Raw genomic sequence first — 20,667 nt, 5'->3', positions numbered from 1 at the left:
ACCTTTTCTTTTAAGAAATTAAATTTCTAAATATAGTAAAAACAGAGGTATTGAGTAATAAAGCAGTACTTTTTACAGTTACCATCTGCTCATAATTGCAAATAAGATTTAGGCTGAAGAAGGATTTTTTTAGATGCGTGAGGAATCAGCTTTAGTAAACCTACTGATTGTTACCTCTGTTGCCTGATTACTTGACAAAAGTCACAAATTAGACACAAGATGAGACTTTTTAGACCACTTCCCTGACAATATAGGAACGCTCTACTGTACTATAGTACCTGAAGATTTGCTCAGCCTTGCACTTTCAATCATTGAATGTCTGCAATGTTCAGAGAACAGTTTCCCATCTTTAAATATACCTTCCGTCCTTAACTGGAAGAGAAGAATTCATCTTCTGTGCAAAAGGCAACTTAAAAAAAAAAAAAAAAGTGAATAAAAAAGAAACAAAAACATAAGGTTCATGGTTTTCCTTGAATTGCCTCTGTTCGCTGTAATGCCAAAAATACATAATAGAAGCAGAAATTGTGAATGATTATGCAAGGAAGTGGTAAAGAACCATACTGAACTTGCAAAGGAGGAAGATTCTCAAAAATCCAGCCTAACCTCACTACCTTAAAGGCAAATATGTATTTCTTTTGAACACCTCTTGAAGAGATAACAGGTTCTTGACAGGGATAGTCATTGGTCAGCTCAAAATTTCTAATCACTGCTCTATTAAAGCAATAGGTTAATCACTTTTCCACATGCTTTTCCTTACTCTATGCCCACATAAACCAAGGAGCTTCATTACTACAGCAACTGCTTCCTATCATCAGGAAAACAAGGAGAATATACTAATCTGTCTCTAAGGGGCTTACTGTCCTGCTCCAAGCTCCTCAACCAGCTTCCCCCTGCACCACCTGCAGAGCCCACTCTCAGGGCTCAGAGGGAGCCAACTCAGCCCATCAGTCTGCCACACCACTAATGCACTGGGAAGAGGGAGACAGGGAACCAGTGGTTTTGGTTGCAGAACGCTGTTCAGTCACCTCAGCAAAATCAACTTTAATAGAAGCCAAAAAAGATTACACAGAAGGAGCAGCTAAGCTTGTTTTCTCTTGCATTCTAGCAAGCCTGTAACTCTCATGGGAAAGAACTGTATGTAAGAAAATAAAACACAGAAGAATTCTGTAAGGAAATGACTTGCAAAAAACAAGTCTTAAGCATAATTAAGAGATCTTAGCAGCAGACTAACATCCTTAGTCAAAGTTTAGCTTAGGATAGTTGTAAGACTCTCATCCCAAATGCAGTTAGAACTTAATGCAAAGTGACAGCTAAACATACTAACATCTCTAAGGTTTAAGCAGACCAACTCTGACAAGTCTTGCTGTGACAGTTTAAGTCACCACTCTCTTAAATGCCTCTCGCACCTCTCTGCTAGGTCAGGGTAGGCAAATGTGTCTGTGTCCCAGCTGCTCCAGTTCACAGTTGGACTGTGGCTTCACAGGCAGCTGAGCTGATTTGTCAACACCAAACACAGGTTTTGCATGCCAGCTTCCCCCTGGCTGCACTGACCTGCCCCCACACACCGAACTCCAGCACTTGTCAGACTTTTCCACAGATTCCTTCAAATCAGTAACCCAGAACAAAAACTATCTTTTGGGGGAGGAAGGGGATGAAAGGAAGGAAGGAAAGGGGATTTTATTGATGCAGTCACGAACCCAGTGAGTGCCAGCGCCACCACAATGCAATCAATGGGGAACACTCAGAGGAGAATGTGACCTCCCACTCTGGTAGCAGTGCACTATTAGAAATCTGGTGCGTCCACAGCTTCAGTTTAGACTCACTTAATTGTATTTTAAATAACGTAAAAAAAAAAAACTAACCACAATTCATACATTCCCTTTACTGATCTTGTTTTAGGAACTGTAAGCTCTGACAGCAATAGTATATACAGTGTTTAGCCCACCAAAGCAAAATTCCAAGAGCCATTTTTAAAAATCTTTACTATTTTTATACTTCTAAAAAACACCTCTAGGAAATGGAGATGATTCCCTAACATCTCCTTCCTCCAGCAACTCAGTCGGTTGAATCATCTTTTTATATTTTAGAATACTTCATTATTTTATTTTTTTAATCACAGTATTATTACAGTCTGCACCCTCTCCCTTCATTCCTTTTCTTCCTCCAACTCCCATACTGCTGTAATCCTTCAAAATGCAAAATGGAAGTAGCTCCTTATATTCATTAAAAGGAAACTGCTAGAGTTATATAAGCTTACTTCTATGCAACTGTTTCAGCCACCAATTCTAGACTTGTAAAACAATTCCCAAATGGTATCAGCATGTAGGCAGAGAGTAGGTTATCAGCTCATAAACAGGTTTCCGTGCAAACAGTAATTTCCAAATTGGCAAATAAAATTCATCTCTTCAGTACATTAAAATGATGACACAAAACCTGTGAATACATATACTTTTTATCAAAGCCGTATTTGGCACTAACCTGTTTTACAAAATTATAGCTTTTCCTAGATTTCTGATGTTTTCTTATTGCATCACCCAGGAATTATGTGGTTACACTAACATTAACTGGGTGCAGTTGCAAAATGAGCTGTCAGGATCCTAGAATTAATCAATCTCAAGTATATTGTTTCGTAATTAAGCTTATGAATACATCATTCCACGAACATAAAAACAGCAGCAATAAACACACATCCCAGAAAAGAACGAGAATTAGAAGGCTCTTTTTCAACTTTCTAAGACAGCTAAATCATTTGGAGACCATTCTTCATCATCACTTTTTCACTGAGGTTGTGCTAATGGTTTCCAACTGGGGAACATTTTATACAAGCAAATTATTCTTAAACCTTTAAAGTAACATATCGAGACAGCAAAATTAGCTGATATTCCCTCTGCAAAACTTGTGTCAATAAAAACATGTGTGTTTTAAAAGATTCAATAGTTTTGGATTTTTGTTGTTGTTGAATTGATTCATAGATAAATTATTTCTGTTTCTAAGAGATTAATTTATACTTCAGTGACAGCACCTGCAATAATTAATAGGGCATTCCCACATAGGAAAGACACAGAAATTGATTCCCATTAAACATATACTTGACTATTGAAGAGAAAGGGGAAAATAGGGTATATATAACAACAAGTATATTTCTGTTTAAATGATATAAGCTAGAAGTTCCTTTCAATTACTGGTATTTTTAATTGCAAAACACAAATATTTAGAAACAAATTGCTAAAGAAATATAATCTCCCTGATGCTTATCATCAAATACGATACTACTTTTAATAAATTTTGTGGTAAATGAGTCAATGATCCCTGAACAAGATAATTAAACGGACACTCCAAAAATTCACTTTTACTCCTCCTTATCACAGTACATTTACAACAACCATATGAGATTAGATTACATAGCTGGGATGTCAGCAGGCTAACACCTTATCATCCTTTCTTCTGATATTATAACATTACAGTTCTCTTAAATAGTTACACATGCTCCTATTGTGCCCAAACAGCTTTTACAGGGCATTTTTCATAGGAAAAAACATCTGCAGAGCACAAATGCAAAGCAGTTATTATTGTCCATTTTTTTAAATGGAAATTGTGTGAATCATACCTAATTCATGCGGGCTTGCTTTTCAGGTTTGTCAAGTTTAAACTCCACACAGATGCAAATTACTGGTAAAACTTCTCCCTGCATCTTAATGAGGTACACTATAAACTATGAAGCCAACTTGAAAACAAGAATGTTTCTGAGACAAATTTTACTTGACCAAGGCATTCTAAGCGTTTAAGGAGTTAGTACTTTAAATGAAAGTTTTACCCAACAGCACTTAACTTCTGCATGATCTTGAACCTGTGACTGCTACAACACTAGTTTCCCAGAATAATGCCTGTGCTGGCACAAATTTTTGTGTAAGGATTTTACTGCACGATAAGCGTGCCTAAGCAGTGTTACGAAGACTCCCAACTGCTGAGCTCTGAACCCAACCTCTTTTCAAAACATTGTCTCATCCTTTCAAGTGTATTCAGGCCAGAAGGGAAAGTAAATTGTTAAAACCGTTTTGAAGTACTAAACAACCAAATTTAAGAAGTCGTTTCAGTTAGCAGCTACCACTATCTCAATCCTATCTCGACCAGTTTAAAAACGATTGCCAACACAGGACTGCCAAGTGTGTAGCACGTGGAACACGCTAATCAATAGGGAGATTTCCTTCCCACAACTCCTGCCTACTGCTGCTTCAAACAGGGCAGACTCAGCTCTCCAAGAAAAATGGGAAAATCATGGACAAATGCAATCATTAAGGTTCAGCAATCAGATAGATAAGCTGAACTCCTGAATGAAAACATGCAAATGCCTGTGCAGCCAACAACAAAAAAAAAGGCTCATCCTAAAGAAAAATCAGGGGATGACCTATATCAGAAGTCACTGCTTAGAACTCAGGATTTTAAGAGATGGTATCTTTTCTTCCAAGGCATTAATGCATTCTGGAAAACACGGACATAATGTGTCCACAGAGCAGGCTTAGTATTCTACTAACAGCTAATACTCCTTCATTGCTTTAGTTTCCCAGTTTACTAAAAAATGAAGCTTATACTATAAAACTGATTAGCCATCCTTGCAATAACTTTGGAACCCATAAATCAGTTCTAAATAAGTTTAAAAAGAACAAAAGAGCTTTTAAAGACAACTAGGTTGCTGTGAGTTTTATGAAAACCGGAGGCTGGATAGACATTTCCAAAATACCGATGTCTCTGAAAGAGACAAGCAGAACTTGGAAATTACATATGCAAAATGCAGTCTAAACAAATGAAGAAAATTCAGAATGCCAATTTTAAAGCGCTTAAATTATCTTATATGGTTATGGGAAAGTTTAAATACTGTCAAAACAGAATTCATGCATATAGAATACAATACCAGCATTTCATCTTACAAGCCTTTTAACTTTTTTATCTACATGCTATTCGCCCAGCCATAAGAAATAGAAGAACCAACCGTTTACTCTACAGTCAGATTGTAAGCAGAGGGTCTCCAGAATTTTTAATGACAATAATAAATTATGAAATGCAACTTAACTGTTGAGTTACACACAATTTTATGGCCTCTGCCTTAACTGGATGTTTAAACAAAAAAAACCCATGGGTTGCATACTAAATTTATTTATGACTATAAACCTCTTGGAATAGGTATCAAATTATGTTATGTTTACTAGCCTGAAGAAAGCCTAATAAAACATTCTGGCAGTTTAAAGATAAACACCAGAAAATTATTTCACTGTGTAACTTTTTTTTTTTTTTTATTTCCCCAGTGGTTCACAGGTTGTTGTAGTAATTTCATGTGCCAAGTTACCTACCATATTAGCTATGATGGTGTCTAGCTCTTTAAATAGATGGTATCGCCATGGGGACAGAGGAAGAACTGCTGGACTGTTTCTATGACGAAAAGGGTAGTGGGAGAAGTGAAATGTGAGCAGCAGGTTTGGAAGCCTGAGGTATTTTTCACTTCTGTTTTGTACTTTTTCCATACACACAGGAAACTCCCTTGGGGGGAGAAAGACCAACTTCCTTACAGCTAAATACAAGAACGTGTAAAACAGAAAAGCCATTCAATGTTTCCATACCTAAACAAAAAAAAAAAAATCCAAACAACAAAACCATAAACAAACTAAAGGATCAGACAAAAACTTCAACACTGAAATAGCAAAATTTAATTTTCCCACCTCCAAAATTTCTTCAGACAACAAAGTCTCTGCAGTAGTTGAAAATTCAAGAGACAAAAGATTAGGATGCCTCTACACACATCATCATCTACCTTCGTATTTAGAGAGTTAACTCTCTTCCCCAACCCCAGACTACTGTCCATCCATTCCCCTTCGCTCCCTTTCACTACTGGAAAGCAAGTGAGGCAACGATAAGGAAGAAGGGCAGAGTTAAGAGTCCACCCAGAGGTGCAGGGCCTTTTGCTCCCACTGCCAGTGGATGCAGGGGTTATTCTTATTCAGGCCTAGGCTCCAGCAAGCCATTTGTTCATCTCCAACAGCAGGATTAATGGACAGCTGAAGAAGAGTAAGAACCAGACAAGCCTAAATGGTACCTCCCCTGAACATCCTCCTGGCTATAACTATTTTCAGTTCAGGGGACTTCTGAGCCCAATGTGGATGCCAGGAATGAACACAGCTTTTATTAATAACTGGACTTCACATGGTCCTGGGATACTGTAGACAGTAAAGGACACATACTATGTGCTTTAGGGACCAGTGCGGCAGAGAAGAGACCAAGGAAGAGTTCTGCTATAGAACAAGGCTACACTAGATGTGCACGGGAATCCCAAGGCAACTTGGCGACATCAGTACGATCCGCCTCAAAGGGTCACCCCACCCCAGAACTAAAATTCAGTTTTAACATGTCAGCAAAGCCAATTTCATACTGGAGTGACACTCGAAAAGCCTGCAAATCACATGGCTCAGAAGCCGCAGACACTCACCGCTGACCTGAGCACTGCAATGGAATGCCACAGCTGTGGGAAGGTACGCACAGAAAGCCAGCTGTCAAGTGCAGTATGATAATACAAATGCTTGTTAATAAAACTAACTACAAACAGTAAGGGAAAGAGTATTGAGTCTCTACTAGTCATGTATTTACTTTTCACAAAGCTAATTTAAATAAATAAGAAAACAGAGCTTTTTTTAAAAAAAAAAAAACATAAAAAACAAAAAGCAGCTGCAGATCCAGATGAGTTTTCTGAGAGGGTTTGTGGGTTTTTTTGGTGTTTGTTTTGTTTGGTTTATTTAAGTTTTCTTTTTTTTTCCGCCCAAGGAAAGGGTTATCTAGTTTTCCCCAGAGATTGGCAACTACAAAGCACAATGCCCTTTAGGAAATATATCTTCGTTAACGACATAAACAATGCCATGACAGGTACCCAACAGCTGCTCAACTACACTATTTTTAATAATTATAAGATGTGGTCAACCATGCCAGCACACCTTGGGACAAATCTAAAGTATACTCACCATCATAGCACCACTCTTCACAATACACAAGGAGTATAGAGAGGTCCCGAAATCTCCAGTTACCCAGACAGGTTTTCTAATGAAACCCAACATAGTCTATCCTTTCAGGTATACTAGAGCCCCTGTTAAAACTGCTCTCTCAACCTGCATGCCACCTAACAGATAAAGTCTGCAAGCAGTATGAATTATAGGTGAATACAGGCTACTTACAGGAACAATACTGTGGCAAGACCTAGGGCACTTTGAACTCAGAGTCCTCAAGAAGATGTTTCTAACAGCTACAATTAATTGTAGACACTGTAGAAAATGGACAGAATAAGGAATCAAGAGGACTCAGACAGAAAGGCAAAAGCTAGTGGACAATACAATAAACGGCCTCAGGCAGAATAAAATGTAGTGGATTCCATTACAGATTATTTGGCAAAGAAGCAGCTGATAAATGACTCAACTCTTAGGAGAACAGCATGAAGTTACATTTGGCTTCCAAGCCAGAAATTAAGAAAGCAGCTGAAAAAAGGAAGAGGCCACAGACAGAAGGAGCAGTGAAGATCTGGGACAAAGCTTAAGTGTTTGCTTCCTGTTTCTCCAACTATGGTCCAGTGTTGCAACACTGAATGTTTGAAGGTTCTTTTTACCAAAGGAGAAAGGTTGCACACATTGAGCCTCACTGGCTGAAACTATTATTCAATTCTGATATCCAAAGGACATGCCTATTTGACTTTTTAAATTTTGTGGAAAAATGAAGGGAGGAGGAGTGCTTTAGCCAAAGGGCTACATGAGCTGCTTAACCACTGAGAATAAACTGGGGCTCGCTGTCAAAAGAAAAAGTGCACACACCAATGTTACACATCTACTTCAGTAATATCTTGATGTTAACCTTTCAAATACCTATTTTTTTGACATGCAACAATAGCAGACAAGTTCATGACAAGCGTGTCACAAAATCTACAAACTACTAAAGATTCCTCCTCTGACGAGAACAACAAATGCAGGAGGGAATTAGTTCAACCAAACTGGTAGTTTTTTAACCTATATTAAAACACTCCAGTATGAGTACTATTTCTCTAAGGTTCTGAAAAGATATTAAGAAAAGCAAATCTAATGTTTGTATTCAACCAGGCAAAAGCAGAAGTTACAATTTTATGCAGAAAGTTACACACACTCTTTTAACCCATCTTATGTTAGGAGAAACTTCCTGCATAGTAAATATTAATTCAAGTTGTATTACAAAGCTGTATAGCAAACAACCTGAAGTTTATCTGTATACACACACCCCTATTTGGGCAATGCTTATTTACAGAATTTAGCTTCCAAAACCTGGTCTCAGCTTTCCTTTGTTTACTTTCATCACTTCAAAAACAATCCTTTCTCCCAGTTCTGTTGCTTTAGAAATGAACCATGTTAGTAAGAACAAAGTGTCCTTTTTCATCACAGCTTTCAATATACTCTCTATAAAGCCACTAGCAACAGATTGCAGTCTCTGAATTCATTCAAAGTTCTATTTTATCCATCCCTCTTGGAGTAGCAAAAGGATAACAAAATAGTAATAGCTTCCCACTTTTAAGATGATGAAGAGGACTGAAACATGTCAAAAGAGAGAAGGGTAGTGAAAGGAAATAAAGAAGCTTCTCCAAAATGAAGTGATCCTCCACTATGCCAATACATTTCCTGCCTTCACAATATTAACACTTAGGATATTTCTTTGGCATTCCCCACATAATTTAATTTTCTTCATCTCTCTGTATCAAAGTTTTATCTTCTGTTACACAAGATATCTGAGGTTCCTGAATCCTTTAAATTCTTTTTTCTCTCCAATCCTCACCAGTGCTTTTAGCTGGGAGACAAGCAGCATCCCAGTACTCATTATACATCCCCTCTCACGATCAAAGACACCAATGTGGCAAAGCTCCAAGTTCCAAAAAGCAAGCAATAGGGTTTGGACTTGACTTAAAACATACAGTTGTTGTCACATTGGTTGAGTAGCAACATTGACTTCCCCATTCTGTAGATAATGGTGGTGATGCTCTAAGCACACCACAAGTCTTGCAGGGCTAGTAATAGCAAAAATGGGGGTGGTGAAGCTGACAGGTCCAGACTAAGGAGCAACACTGTTGGGAAGTACTCTGGAACTACTGCTCTGGACAAAGGTGAGTGAACACAGATTGCCCAGGAGCAAAGAGAACAGGGCTTATACAGAAACTTCACAGAAAAAAAAAAAAAAAAAAAAAGAGGAGAGAAAGTATTCTGGAGTACTGCTGCTCCTAAAAGAGATGTAGAAGCAAAACTAATTGAGGGCTGGTCACAAAATTCAGGAGGGAAGACGACTGAAAGCAACTAAGAAAAATTAAAAAAAAACAACATTAGTTCAATATGCTGTATATATAACAAGAGGAAGCAGAATTGACTGGATCTAAATTGGAATCAGAGGAAAGGAATGTCAAGCAGTGGCTATACACATCTTTCAACTAATGTCAAAACAAAAAAGAGAAAAATATTTTTTAGGAAAGCAATTTGGACAGTGGTAGAATAGTATCTTCAATCTTTAAAAAAAAAAAAAAAGCATTATCACTACTGATGGAAATTGCCTAAAATCAGGACATTAAGTAGAAGAATACTGACTACAAGAAAGCAAGTATCAAAAGTGCCACCAATAAAATCTATGTTAAGAAAGTACCTTAAAAAACAATATCCACAATTTGAATCCTACACACCAGAAGGACAGAGAAAAACTTTCATTAAGTGAAGAAGCCTCTTATCTCTACAGATGTAATACTCATCACTGCTTAATAACTTCTGGCAAACAAAGGTCTGTTGCTTTTTGAGTTTTTTTTTAAGAACTGTTCTAACAGAAAAACATAAAACAGTCTATTGCTAACTTTAAGTGCCATACAGCAGTAAGGTGAAACAGTGAAGAGTCAGTTCAGGTTTTCTGATTGGTTGGTAAGTATTGAACAATATTAAAAAAAAATAGTATTTTGTCCAGAAAAACTATCTGGCTGAAACACTGGAAAACCACTGGATATGTCCAGAGAGTTCTCTCTTATATATTTTATTTCCATATGGAAATTTAACCTATATTCAGGAAACACTTGCAGAAGGACTGGCTTCAAACTCTTCCTTGTCAGGTACCTTCAGCATACCTTCTGAGGTCACCTTTTATTTATTGCAGTCTCAAAAGCTGCAGCTAGATGCAGCAGCCAGTCAAAAAGAAGAGCAATAAGAGTCGTCCTATACTTTGTAGTAGCCTTTAACACTTACAAATGACTGTAAGAGCCTGGTCCACTTTTCCTTTGCTACCATTTGAAGTATAATTTATCACTTCAACAAGTTAACTGTTAGTAAAACTTCTCAATGGGACCTTTTTAAAACATCGTTTCATAATGACTCCTTTGTTTTGCTTGTTAACTATTGTGAAATACAGGTATTTTGCTCATTGCAAATAAAAATGCAAAAAGTTCTGACATTTATTCTAGCATAGTTCTGGTATTTGTTTTAACACAGTTCTTAGTATTTCGAGAGTGATGCTATCTGAACATAAGCACTGCAAACACAGATCTTACTGACTGTATTATCAAAACTGAACATGAACCCGGCCAATGTCTGTGTTATTAATTAAAACAGATGTAAGAATAAGTTTTTATGCCTTAACTTTCCTGTATCTGATTACCTTTATGGCAAAAAAATTACTTCAGATCTAGAGAACCCCCTATTTTTTATCTCAACATATTCTTCTGCCACTCTTGCAGACAAATTACGAGGGACGTTCACCGCCATAATCAGCAGCAAAACAATTAATATTTGAAGCCACTCTTGTATATTTGGTACCTAAATGAAGATTTCTCAAACTTTTACATCATGATTAGGATACAAATCTAGTATCATCTGTGCTGTCTGAAAGAGTTTGTCACAATGCACCAAGCATGCTACAGGCCTCTTCCAAAGAGGAATCCTGATCCCAAATACTTATTTTGATTAACTACTCTGCATAGCTTATTAATGAGAGATTTGTAATGTACATGTAAACAAAACAAACCAAAACCAACACCAACCATGCAATACTAAAAAAAATTGGAATGCAAAAAGAAAAGAAAAAAATCAAACCAAAACCAACACCCCAGGACGCAGTGCTGGCAAAGAAGTGCTGAACAGCAGAAGAAAAAAATTTGGCCAGAAAAGCACTTGGCCAGAAAAGACATGTCCAAAATAGTTTTGCTATATCCCCCTCACTCCTGGAAGATATTACATTATTAAAGATTTTGCTCATCATCACTATATATCTACTACAAAACTAGAAGAGCATGAAAAGAAACACACGCATGCAGAATAAGACCAGTCTTTCAATAAAGCTTTTTCTTTTCTGAATTCTTACACTCACTACTGAAGCCAGAATTGGATGGCCAATTTGGAAAGTGGTAAAATATTTTGAATTTTAAAAATAAGTATGTATACTGAATTTTTTCAGTAGTATAAAGACATGGCTACAGCACACTGCAGTGCCACTTCATTTTCTTTCATGCCACATTTATCCACTGGTCTTGCCCTATCCATCGCTTTCATGTCTCAGTTATGTAAGAGTAGCATCTCTCTAATGTCTGTCTATTCTAATATTCCTCACAATTACCAAAACACATTAATAATGAATACAGTCACTCTGGATCTTCCTTACCGTACCTTTCTGTTATGCAGATTAAGAACCTCAGAAAGTCTGCTATCTTTTGCCCATCTTTCACTTTTAACACAGTCGCAGTAGGGAGAAAAGACATGATGCCACCTGTCAAAACCCAGCAGACTCTGAACGGCACATAACCACAAAAAGCAATGAGAACTGAATCGGGAGACAGTAATTCTATTTCCACCTCTCCACAGACTCTGCATTTGACCTTGGCAAGTCACTGTTTTTTTGTGCTTGTTTTTTCATGTCCAGGACACGAAGGGCTTTTACGCAGATGGCTGGAACAACAACAACAAAATAACTGAGTAAGTTTAATTATTATTTATTCTATTATGCCAGGCCTTAGAACTCTTCCGCAATGGCATAAATTCAGAGTGAGCAGAAGCACCTCTGATTCTCTAGACCTTCATTTTCAAGTTCCCTTTACGTAAGAGCACTGGTGAATGCAGGAACCCATTATCAGAGACCACTCCCCACCATATCAAAAACTGATAAAAGCTCAGTTTCACAAATTCTTCTGCTAAGCAAACAAGTTAACTTTATTTTCAACACTGGCAATTCCTAGTACACAGCCTGCAAAAGAAACGCTGCCTGCAAGATCCTCTGCCACTGCTCCCAGACAAAATTAAATCACAGAGTTAAAATAAGAGCTGCCAGGGAAAAAAAAGTAGGATATTGCCTAGATAGTATTTTTCACTCTGCACTATTTCTGTGGTCCAGTAAAAATTAGGGACCGGTATTTTAGACAATTCAATTCCCTCTCGCAGACTTAGAAAATTCTGAATTTCATGGTTGCCTGATGAAGTTTCATTCTGATACCAATTTTCCTGGTAATCTCCCAAAGCACCACACACTGGAAATATGCCACAAGTACAGCTTTGAAAAAGAACAACAAAGTGCAGATGAAGTGTTATGCAGACCAAGCAATGTTATCAAGAATACCAGTAGAAAGACTTTTCTGGCACATACGGAAAAATGTCTACATTTGTCCATACTCATAAAGGGAAAATTATAAATGTTCATTATGCTACTCAAATAACTATAAATAATTAGATTAACAATCAAAAGACTAACTAGAATCCATTGCAATATATACCCTTGAATCTCACCTACCGGAAGCAGAAGAATAAATTAAGTAAAAGATGTAATCTCACGCAGAGCAGTCAAAAATGACCACTTCCCAATACAGCTTGTTGCCTATTACAATTAGTGTTCTGGATTTTGAATATACTGATTAAATGATACTTCATACAAGTTAGTTGTGCAATTACAATGAAAAGGAGATAGTTCTTGCTCCTGAATGAGAAGCAAATGAGGAAAAGTTATACCTCAACACAACCACCTGAATGTCTTCATGTTTTCCAAATGAAGCAATGAGAATAGCTTTATTTAAATAATTGCAGAAATGTGTATTTATATTCAACAAAAGTGTTTTCAAGACTTATCTACATAAAAAGACATGTTCAAAAAAGAGCCTCACAAAATTACTGTAGAAACACGCTGTTGACTGACATGTTCAGATTGCTTTAGAAAGAATAAATCATGCTTCAACAGCATGTCATTCATTAAATAATCTGATTAATCAAAATACTAAACCATTGTAATGATTAAATTTTATGGTAAAATTTTATAGATCAGCCAAGCTTTTCAAAAATTACAAAAATTATTAAATGGAACCCAAAAACAGTGTTTATCCTTGTAAAGTCATAGCTTCTGTCTATTGTAAGGATGTAAAACTGCGACCTTAACAAATGTCTCACACCTTACATACTGAAACCCCTACCTTCTTTCCTTTCTTGGTAAAAAAGGTTACTACTACAAATATGTAGTTTACACATTTACAAGCAAAAGATCATGAAGATACACGGCCATATATATCACTGGTTAACTAAACTCCAGTTGAAGAGTATGAAGCATTTTTCAGAAAATGAAATTATTTTAAATAGTATACATCAGCTCTGAAAAGTGGCCTATAATGTCACATAGAAACAGACTATGAAAGGGAGTTTTCAAAAAAGGTAGCAACCACAAAATACAAAGACACACGAATTATGAGTAAAGAGCACCGCAACATAAGTAGAACCCCAGGAAATGAGATAACGTCAAACTCTAAGTTTGGCGCTTACTTTTCCAAGACTCAGTAAGAATATAATGATATGGAAATTACTTTCTATTAGTAATTTTGTCTTCAAAGAAATTTATTTGCTGTTTCCTTTTCTGAGTTTTACACTGGAAAGAGACAACCATAATTCTGTATTACTTCCTTGCCTCATAAAATCTTAGTTATTAATTATTGTGATTATGTTCAAGACAAATATGGAAAGTGTAAAATATTAGAACATTGTAAGCATTTCCACGTAAAAATAATAAAAGTTCAGTAAGATCAAGAATGTAATTTTACACCTATAATTACAATACTATAGATGCAAAAGACTTATCCAGTTTTGTCAATAGAATTAAGATTTCATCTGACAATACAGCTAGTAACGTTTTACCTTCTTCCTTGCTTGACCTAAATACACAGGAAAAAATAAGCAATTCTTTAAAAGCAGGCAAACCCTACAATTGCTCAATTTTTAAAAATACAACAATAATGTAAATTTTAAAAAGTCCACTAGCAGTACACCTTCCTTGTGAAATGCTCTTGGGAGGCAGTGATTCAGCACTTTACAGTGCCATATAGGTCAGTTAATAATGTGCTTGCATTTAACATCCAAAGAATTTAGGGTGGTAAGTGTTACAAACATAAAAAAGATGTCCGGACACTTTAAAATTTTGCTGACATGATTTGCTCTCCAAATGTGAAACTAATATTTTGCATAAACTACATACCTCATTCCCAATACAGATTCAAATGTATTGCATAACATAGAATACTTGCTTGTATTAAATATGTATTTTGCAAATCTAAAGTTACAATTTCTCTCTTCAACTTGATCAAAAAACAAACACAGCCTAGAATAGGTATGTACTGCACCTTAACTGTACTCTTCACCAAAATGAGTTACTAACTGTTAACACTTTTTTTTCAAAATCTTTGCCCATGAAGACACCACAGGTCTTTTAAAATGCTTTGTAAGTAGTTATAGGCTACTTTAGCTTCTTTTCACATTATTTTTAAATATAGAAATTGCTTAAGTTCAAAATAATGAAAAACAACCCTAGAATTAATTAACAGTGCAAAGTAGAAATTAGCATGTCAGAGGAAAGAAACCCTCTCTCATTCACAAACCCATGATCATTTATGCAATTCATAGTACGGAATAGCATACTTAAAAAGAAAGTTATCTCTGCAAAGAGGTATCGGCAAAGGATATTGCCTTTTAACTAGCAGTAAAAAACACATGCATATTATGCCTAATAAAACAGTCTACAGATTATTTCTGGAGATATCAAGCTATAAAAAGATGATTTTCAAAGTTTCTTTGTGCTCTATATCAACCAGAACAAGTCAGAAATGACAAAAAGCTACTTAATACAACGAATAAGCAATGAAAGCAAACAAAATCCAAATCAAGAGCTTAGCTTTGTGAAATTGCTCCTACTGAAACTACAAAAGTTTAAAAGAATATTTGCAAACAACTCAGAAGACTCCTTCAAGAATATAGTGCTCACAAAGATTTCCCAATAGCCAGACTTAAGACGCTGACATGCTCCGTGATGATTTAAATGTTAGTCACACAAAACCATCTACTCATTTGATTGTAAACGAGTTTTTCTGAACCTTTAACACTCATCATGTGCATACACACAATACAATAGCTGTAGTTATGCTATTACTCAAATCTTAATAAGCACTATGTTTAAACCTCCAGTGACAGTAAAAACTGTAGCCTGAAGATCCCATCATTGAATTCTACTCCTATAGTCTACATAATCCTGTTTCCACTCCTTAAGCTTCACTGAAACCATTCTCACTAACATCTTTTGCAGCCTAACCCTATGATGAGGCTCAGAATCAATACATGATTCTTATCTTTCTAGACCTGTCAATCACCCAAGACTACCAGCAATGCTTCTTTTTGGGAAACAGTCTCCCTGGTTTCCTTGGCATTGTTGCTGTCATGATTCATCCCTTATCATTCTAATTGTTCTTTCAGTGTATCCTCCTGAAGGAGCCTCCTCATTCACCTGTACTACTTTTATGAATCATTTAATAGGTTTCTGCCATGCATCCCTTTCCATTCTCCTTCACTTCATCCAGGGCCAGGATTCAAATTCAACTATTAACTCCCTCACATTAATCAGAAACACATTTTCTACTTCACATCTCCTGTGTTTGTCCAAGCTAACACCTCAGCTTGCATCTTTCTTTCTCTGAGATGAAATACCTCACTATCAGCTCTGTCTCAGCATAGACAAAACACAGGTCTTACTCTTTCTATCACTGCTTCAGTCTCCTTTCTGCCACTGCAAGTCATTGACTTTCAGGACTCTTAAAGCACTAGCCCTCAAATCATGGTTCTCTATAGGTCCTGGAAATAACCTGGTTCTGAGATCCTGACAATGTCCACAACATCACCAAGATGTGCCTTGAGTAGTTTAAATTTTATCCCGTGACCACAGCAGTTCACATGTGAACTAGTGAAGCATCCTTCTTCATCGTTCAAAATCCAGAGTTGAAACTGTTCTATTTATTAAGAACACTCCTTTCTAGATAGCTTTTTTAGCCTAAGGTCAGATCACACAAGTCTTCCCCCCCTACCCCCCCATCTCTTGAGCAGCATCCGCTTCACTCTCTACTTCAAGACCCTTACTGGATAATGTCCTCATCATAAAATTACTAATCAGGATGTAGATGAGGTTAAAGTTTCAATAAACATGTCTGAACTTCTCTTCTGTTCCCCTCATGGTTGTGAGAGCTTCACAAAGCAAGTACCTTCTTCTTTTAAAAAAACCCTACAGGTTTTTTCCATAGTTCTCATTAAAAACAAAAAACAAACAAATAAACAAAACGACCAGATGGTTGGCACACCTAGACCACTACACTAAAATTCACTGCACTGATGCCATTCTCCTGTGTCATCACAGATTTGATTTGTCTTCCCTTACCCTTAAATTAAGTATTCTGGGTCAGGAAACACCTCTCAACCACAGAACTTTGGGATGACTAATTCCGCCACATAAATTAAATAGCCTGATACTTAGAAAACTGTTACTAAAACAATTTTTTACTTTACAGTGCCTATGGAAAACATCATACCAGTGATAAGCCCAGTCAGTCACTTTAGTCTTTTTCAGTGCTTCTCAACCTGTTTGAAAAATAATCCAAATACTGTCTTGTGTACTGCTATTACAGAGGTTTTTCACTGGTAATAAGTACTCAAACCTGTATCTAGCATTTATCATTTTTATCTACCCTTCCTAAATTTTGTTCACTCATTTGCAGGTATAGGAATCTTTGCAAGGTTTTTTTTTTTTTTTGCAGTGGCTTCCTGCATTATTTTCTAGTATTTTAAAGATCAGGTTGTCCCAGGCTACAGAGAAGACACCATTCCGTATTTTATGTCATTTTAAAATGACACAAAGTTAAGTTCTTAGGATTAGAAATTCTCTCTGTCATACGGTTGTATTAGACCTAGCACAGCAAGTTTTAAATTGAGGTCTACAGGTAATATCACTGATTATTTATAACAAAGCGTTTTGCACTCAAAACGTGCTTCTCTAATTAAAGAACATTTTCATTAATTTTGTCATATTATAATGATGAGTTTCACTAAACCATTCACAAGCAAAACGAAAAATACTCCACAACCCCCCAAAATACTATGCTATTATCCCAGCCATAAATTAGCCACTTCATTTTAAATAATAGTTCAAATAGTTAATAATTCATTTTCAGTTACTTGTTTCATGTTTCTTTGCACTTTTTCACTATATCTAGTTCTGCCACTGGGCCATTTAGGTTTGGTCATACTGTACGTACAAGCAGTTTTGATCAAAACATTCCTCGTGATGCAAGTAGCGGGAGCGTGCCACATGCTGCAAACAAGAAGCTGGTAACATACTGGACCGCCCCCCAAAAGTACTGCAGTAAATTCCTACTATTCCATTCCAACACAGCATAAACCTATGTACCATAATTTAGGTTTAGGCATACAATTTTCACAGGGAAAAAAAAAAAAAAAAAGTGTTTTTACATTCAGCTTACACTGACTGCAGGAAAGCCATATGCTTTATCTCAAGAGTTTGAGAACCCATAAGAACTGCAAGCTGCCCATGAAAATACAATGCGCTATCTGGGTAATACATTCTTCAGTTACAGCTTTCTAATTGAAAGCACTTTTTTCCTGTGCAAGTCAGCTTTTACAGAACAGTCTAGAGAGAAAACTGTCTTTACTGACTATTTTGAAAAAAAAAAAAAAAAAAAAAATTAAGCTGCTGGAGTATCATCAATATTTAATCCGAATACACACAAACAACTCTGCATCAGAGCTGTACTCTAAAAACAGGTCATCTAATAAAAAGAAAAATCAGGCTCCTTAATGTAATCTAACTGTAACATTAACCAAAGTTAACAAACTTCATTTTACCAATGCTAAAAATATTTAACTATAAGAAAACAAGACTACTTTTTCAGGGAATTAGACTTAGAGGTTTGGAACAATAAATTTAGCATTAAATACCTGAACTACACACAATTTTTTTCACTCTTGTTAAAATACTATTTTTCCTGATGTTCAAATTATTTGACCATCTATTTAAAAAATAAATAAATCTACAGTTGTTATTGTCAACATTTTAACAGATCTCCGAGAAGGATAAAAGTAACGTCAAACATGAGAATGCTTCTGTCAAACCTGTAATAATCAATGAACAAAAGGAAATGGAGCCCAAATATTCAGATGAGTAAACTAACAGAAACATGGAAAAACTTTGTTGCTAACTAGAGCACAGACAAATACTTATAGCAAACTTTGAAAGCATTTGTTCCCTTCTTTCAACTCTAACCTCTAAAATAGTACACTCCAGGAACCACAACAAACAAGACCAGCTTCCCTAAAGAACATTTAATTGGGAAAACGTGTATGAGCAGCAAGATGCCTTTATCAGGAGAGAAATCAAGCAAAGACTTCGATTTAGTTTTCGACAAACAAGAGTGAGGAATTGGAAACAATACTGCAGCCAAACAAAACAACAAAATACCATAATGCTACCTTCTCCATGAGAACAAAAGCATCAACCACCAACTCCACCCCACCCCCAAGCAGGCTGTTGCTCTCTAACCACAGAGCCAATGCTGTAGACAATGTAATCCCACAGGGAAGACAGAAGGTCACAGACACACTGCGAAATCATAAAATAAGGTCCACACTTAGAAAGAAACAGTAGTACTTTCAACAGTCAAGATTTCATTTGGAACAAACAGGTGGAGTACAGAAACTGCCAGTTCTTTTCTTGACTGCCCCTTTCCTCAACATCTAGAGGGAGGTCGCGCGTGCTCAGTATAGCCCAAAATTAAGGGCACAGCACCTATAATAAACAGCAGGATTCAAGATGCAGTGAGGATGGCAATATGCATGTAACGCTGCAGGTGAGATTGCATACTGTACACCAGCAGTGGATCTGTTATTATTCATCAGCTGTAGGTGGCTAAGAGGGTGTCACTTATTACAGTGACACACGCTGCAGCTGGCTAGCCGTGATTAAGTATTACCCAGTGTGGTTGAAAGGGATGGCAACTATCATTCACTATGATCCAGCGTGGCTTCTTAGGGGGGGGAGGGGGGGGGGAGGCTGCTACTCTTCACTGCAGTGCAATGTTAGCAGGAAGGGGGCTAAAGAAACTCAACAAAGCCCTGGTAACGGTGTGCAGGGAGCAGAGAAAGGGAACCTCAGCCCCCTCAGCCTGAGAGGACGGGGGTCGTTGCCAACTTGACCGCGCTCGGCTGCTCCACCGCAGCGTGTGACAGTGACAGAGCCGCTCGGCTCCGCAGCCCGGGCCGGGACCTCCAGCCGGTCCCCGGCATGCCGGGGGGGGGGGGGGATGAGGTACAGCAGCAACACTGCGCTCAACTTCTCCTAACCAGAGCAGCAAAAGCCTTTGTCCGACCGCTGCCGGTCTGTGGCCGAGCGAGCCCGGGGGACCCCCTCCTGCGGCGGGACGAGCGAGCTAGGGCGACGGAGAAGGGGGTACGGCCTGTGCCAGCCCCGGGTTCCCTCCCCGCCGCTCCCCAGGGAACCCTCAGAGAGGGACCCCCGCACACACTCCCCTCCGGAGCAGCGGGGATGCGCACTGACCCCGCACGGAGTCCCGGCCGGTGTGCCCGTGCCGGAGAGAAGGAGAGCAAAAGGAAGCGCCCAGCCCTGCCGGCACCTCCACGCCGGGGGGCGGCCGGAGAGCCCGGCCGCTGGCGGCCCGTCAGCCGGGGCGCGGGGGGCCTCCTCCCGTCTGCCCACCCGGGGGGGATCCCAGCCCCCCGGGGTTTGCCTCTCGGGGCCTGCCGGCGGGCCGTGCGGAGGGCAGCCCTCGCTTTCCCCGAGGGGCGGCGGAGGCGCCGAGGAGGGGGAGCCGAGTGGCCGGCGCCCCGGCAGCCCTAGAAACAGACGGCTCCCGGCGCGGCGCCGCGAACCCCCCGCACTTACCCTGTCACAACAGGCGCCATCTTCCACAAACTCTCGCCAAAACTCCTACTCTCGCGAGAGGGCCCCCCTTCCCCGGGCCCCGAGCGCGCGTGCGCGGGCCCGTGAGACACGCGCGGGGCGGGCGGGGGGGGGAGCGGCGCGCACCGCCCACTCAGCACCCGGGCTCTCCCCTCAGACACAACAGCCGAGGCGTGGGAACCGCGCTGCTCTCGCGAGAGCCGGGGAGCCACCGGCCGGCGGGCAGAGCGGAGCGCGGGGCAGCTCTCGCGAGAGCAGGGCTGCGCGGGGGGGGGGGGGAGGGGGCGGGAGCGAGGGATTCCCTCTGCCCGCTCGCGCGTCTCGCTTCTGCCGGCGGGGAGGGAGGGACCAACGCGGGGGGCGGGGGGGGGGGCGGTGGCGGAGAAACCA

At 38.9% G+C, this 20,667-nt stretch overlaps 1 protein-coding gene across 1 annotated transcript in view; it reads right to left on the bottom strand.

The window, feature by feature from the left end:
• Window positions 1-20,312, bottom strand: part of RBPJ (recombination signal binding protein for immunoglobulin kappa J region) — a 59,005-nt gene extending 38,693 nt beyond the window's left edge. Inside the window, exon 1 of the mRNA XM_082482853.1 lies at window positions 20,260-20,312. Coding sequence (XP_082338979.1) covers window positions 20,260-20,279 — 20 coding nt within the window. The 5' untranslated portion in view covers window positions 20,280-20,312. The remainder of the gene's footprint in view (window positions 1-20,259) is intronic.
• Window positions 20,313-20,667: the final 355 nt, after the last annotated feature.

Source organism: Vanellus vanellus, assembly GCF_965231255.1.
Source record: "Vanellus vanellus genome assembly, chromosome: 4".
Classification (NCBI taxonomy): Eukaryota; Metazoa; Chordata; class Aves; order Charadriiformes; family Charadriidae; genus Vanellus; species Vanellus vanellus.
The sequence above is the reverse complement of the archived record's forward strand: the minus strand, read 5'-3'. Positions and strand labels throughout refer to the sequence as shown.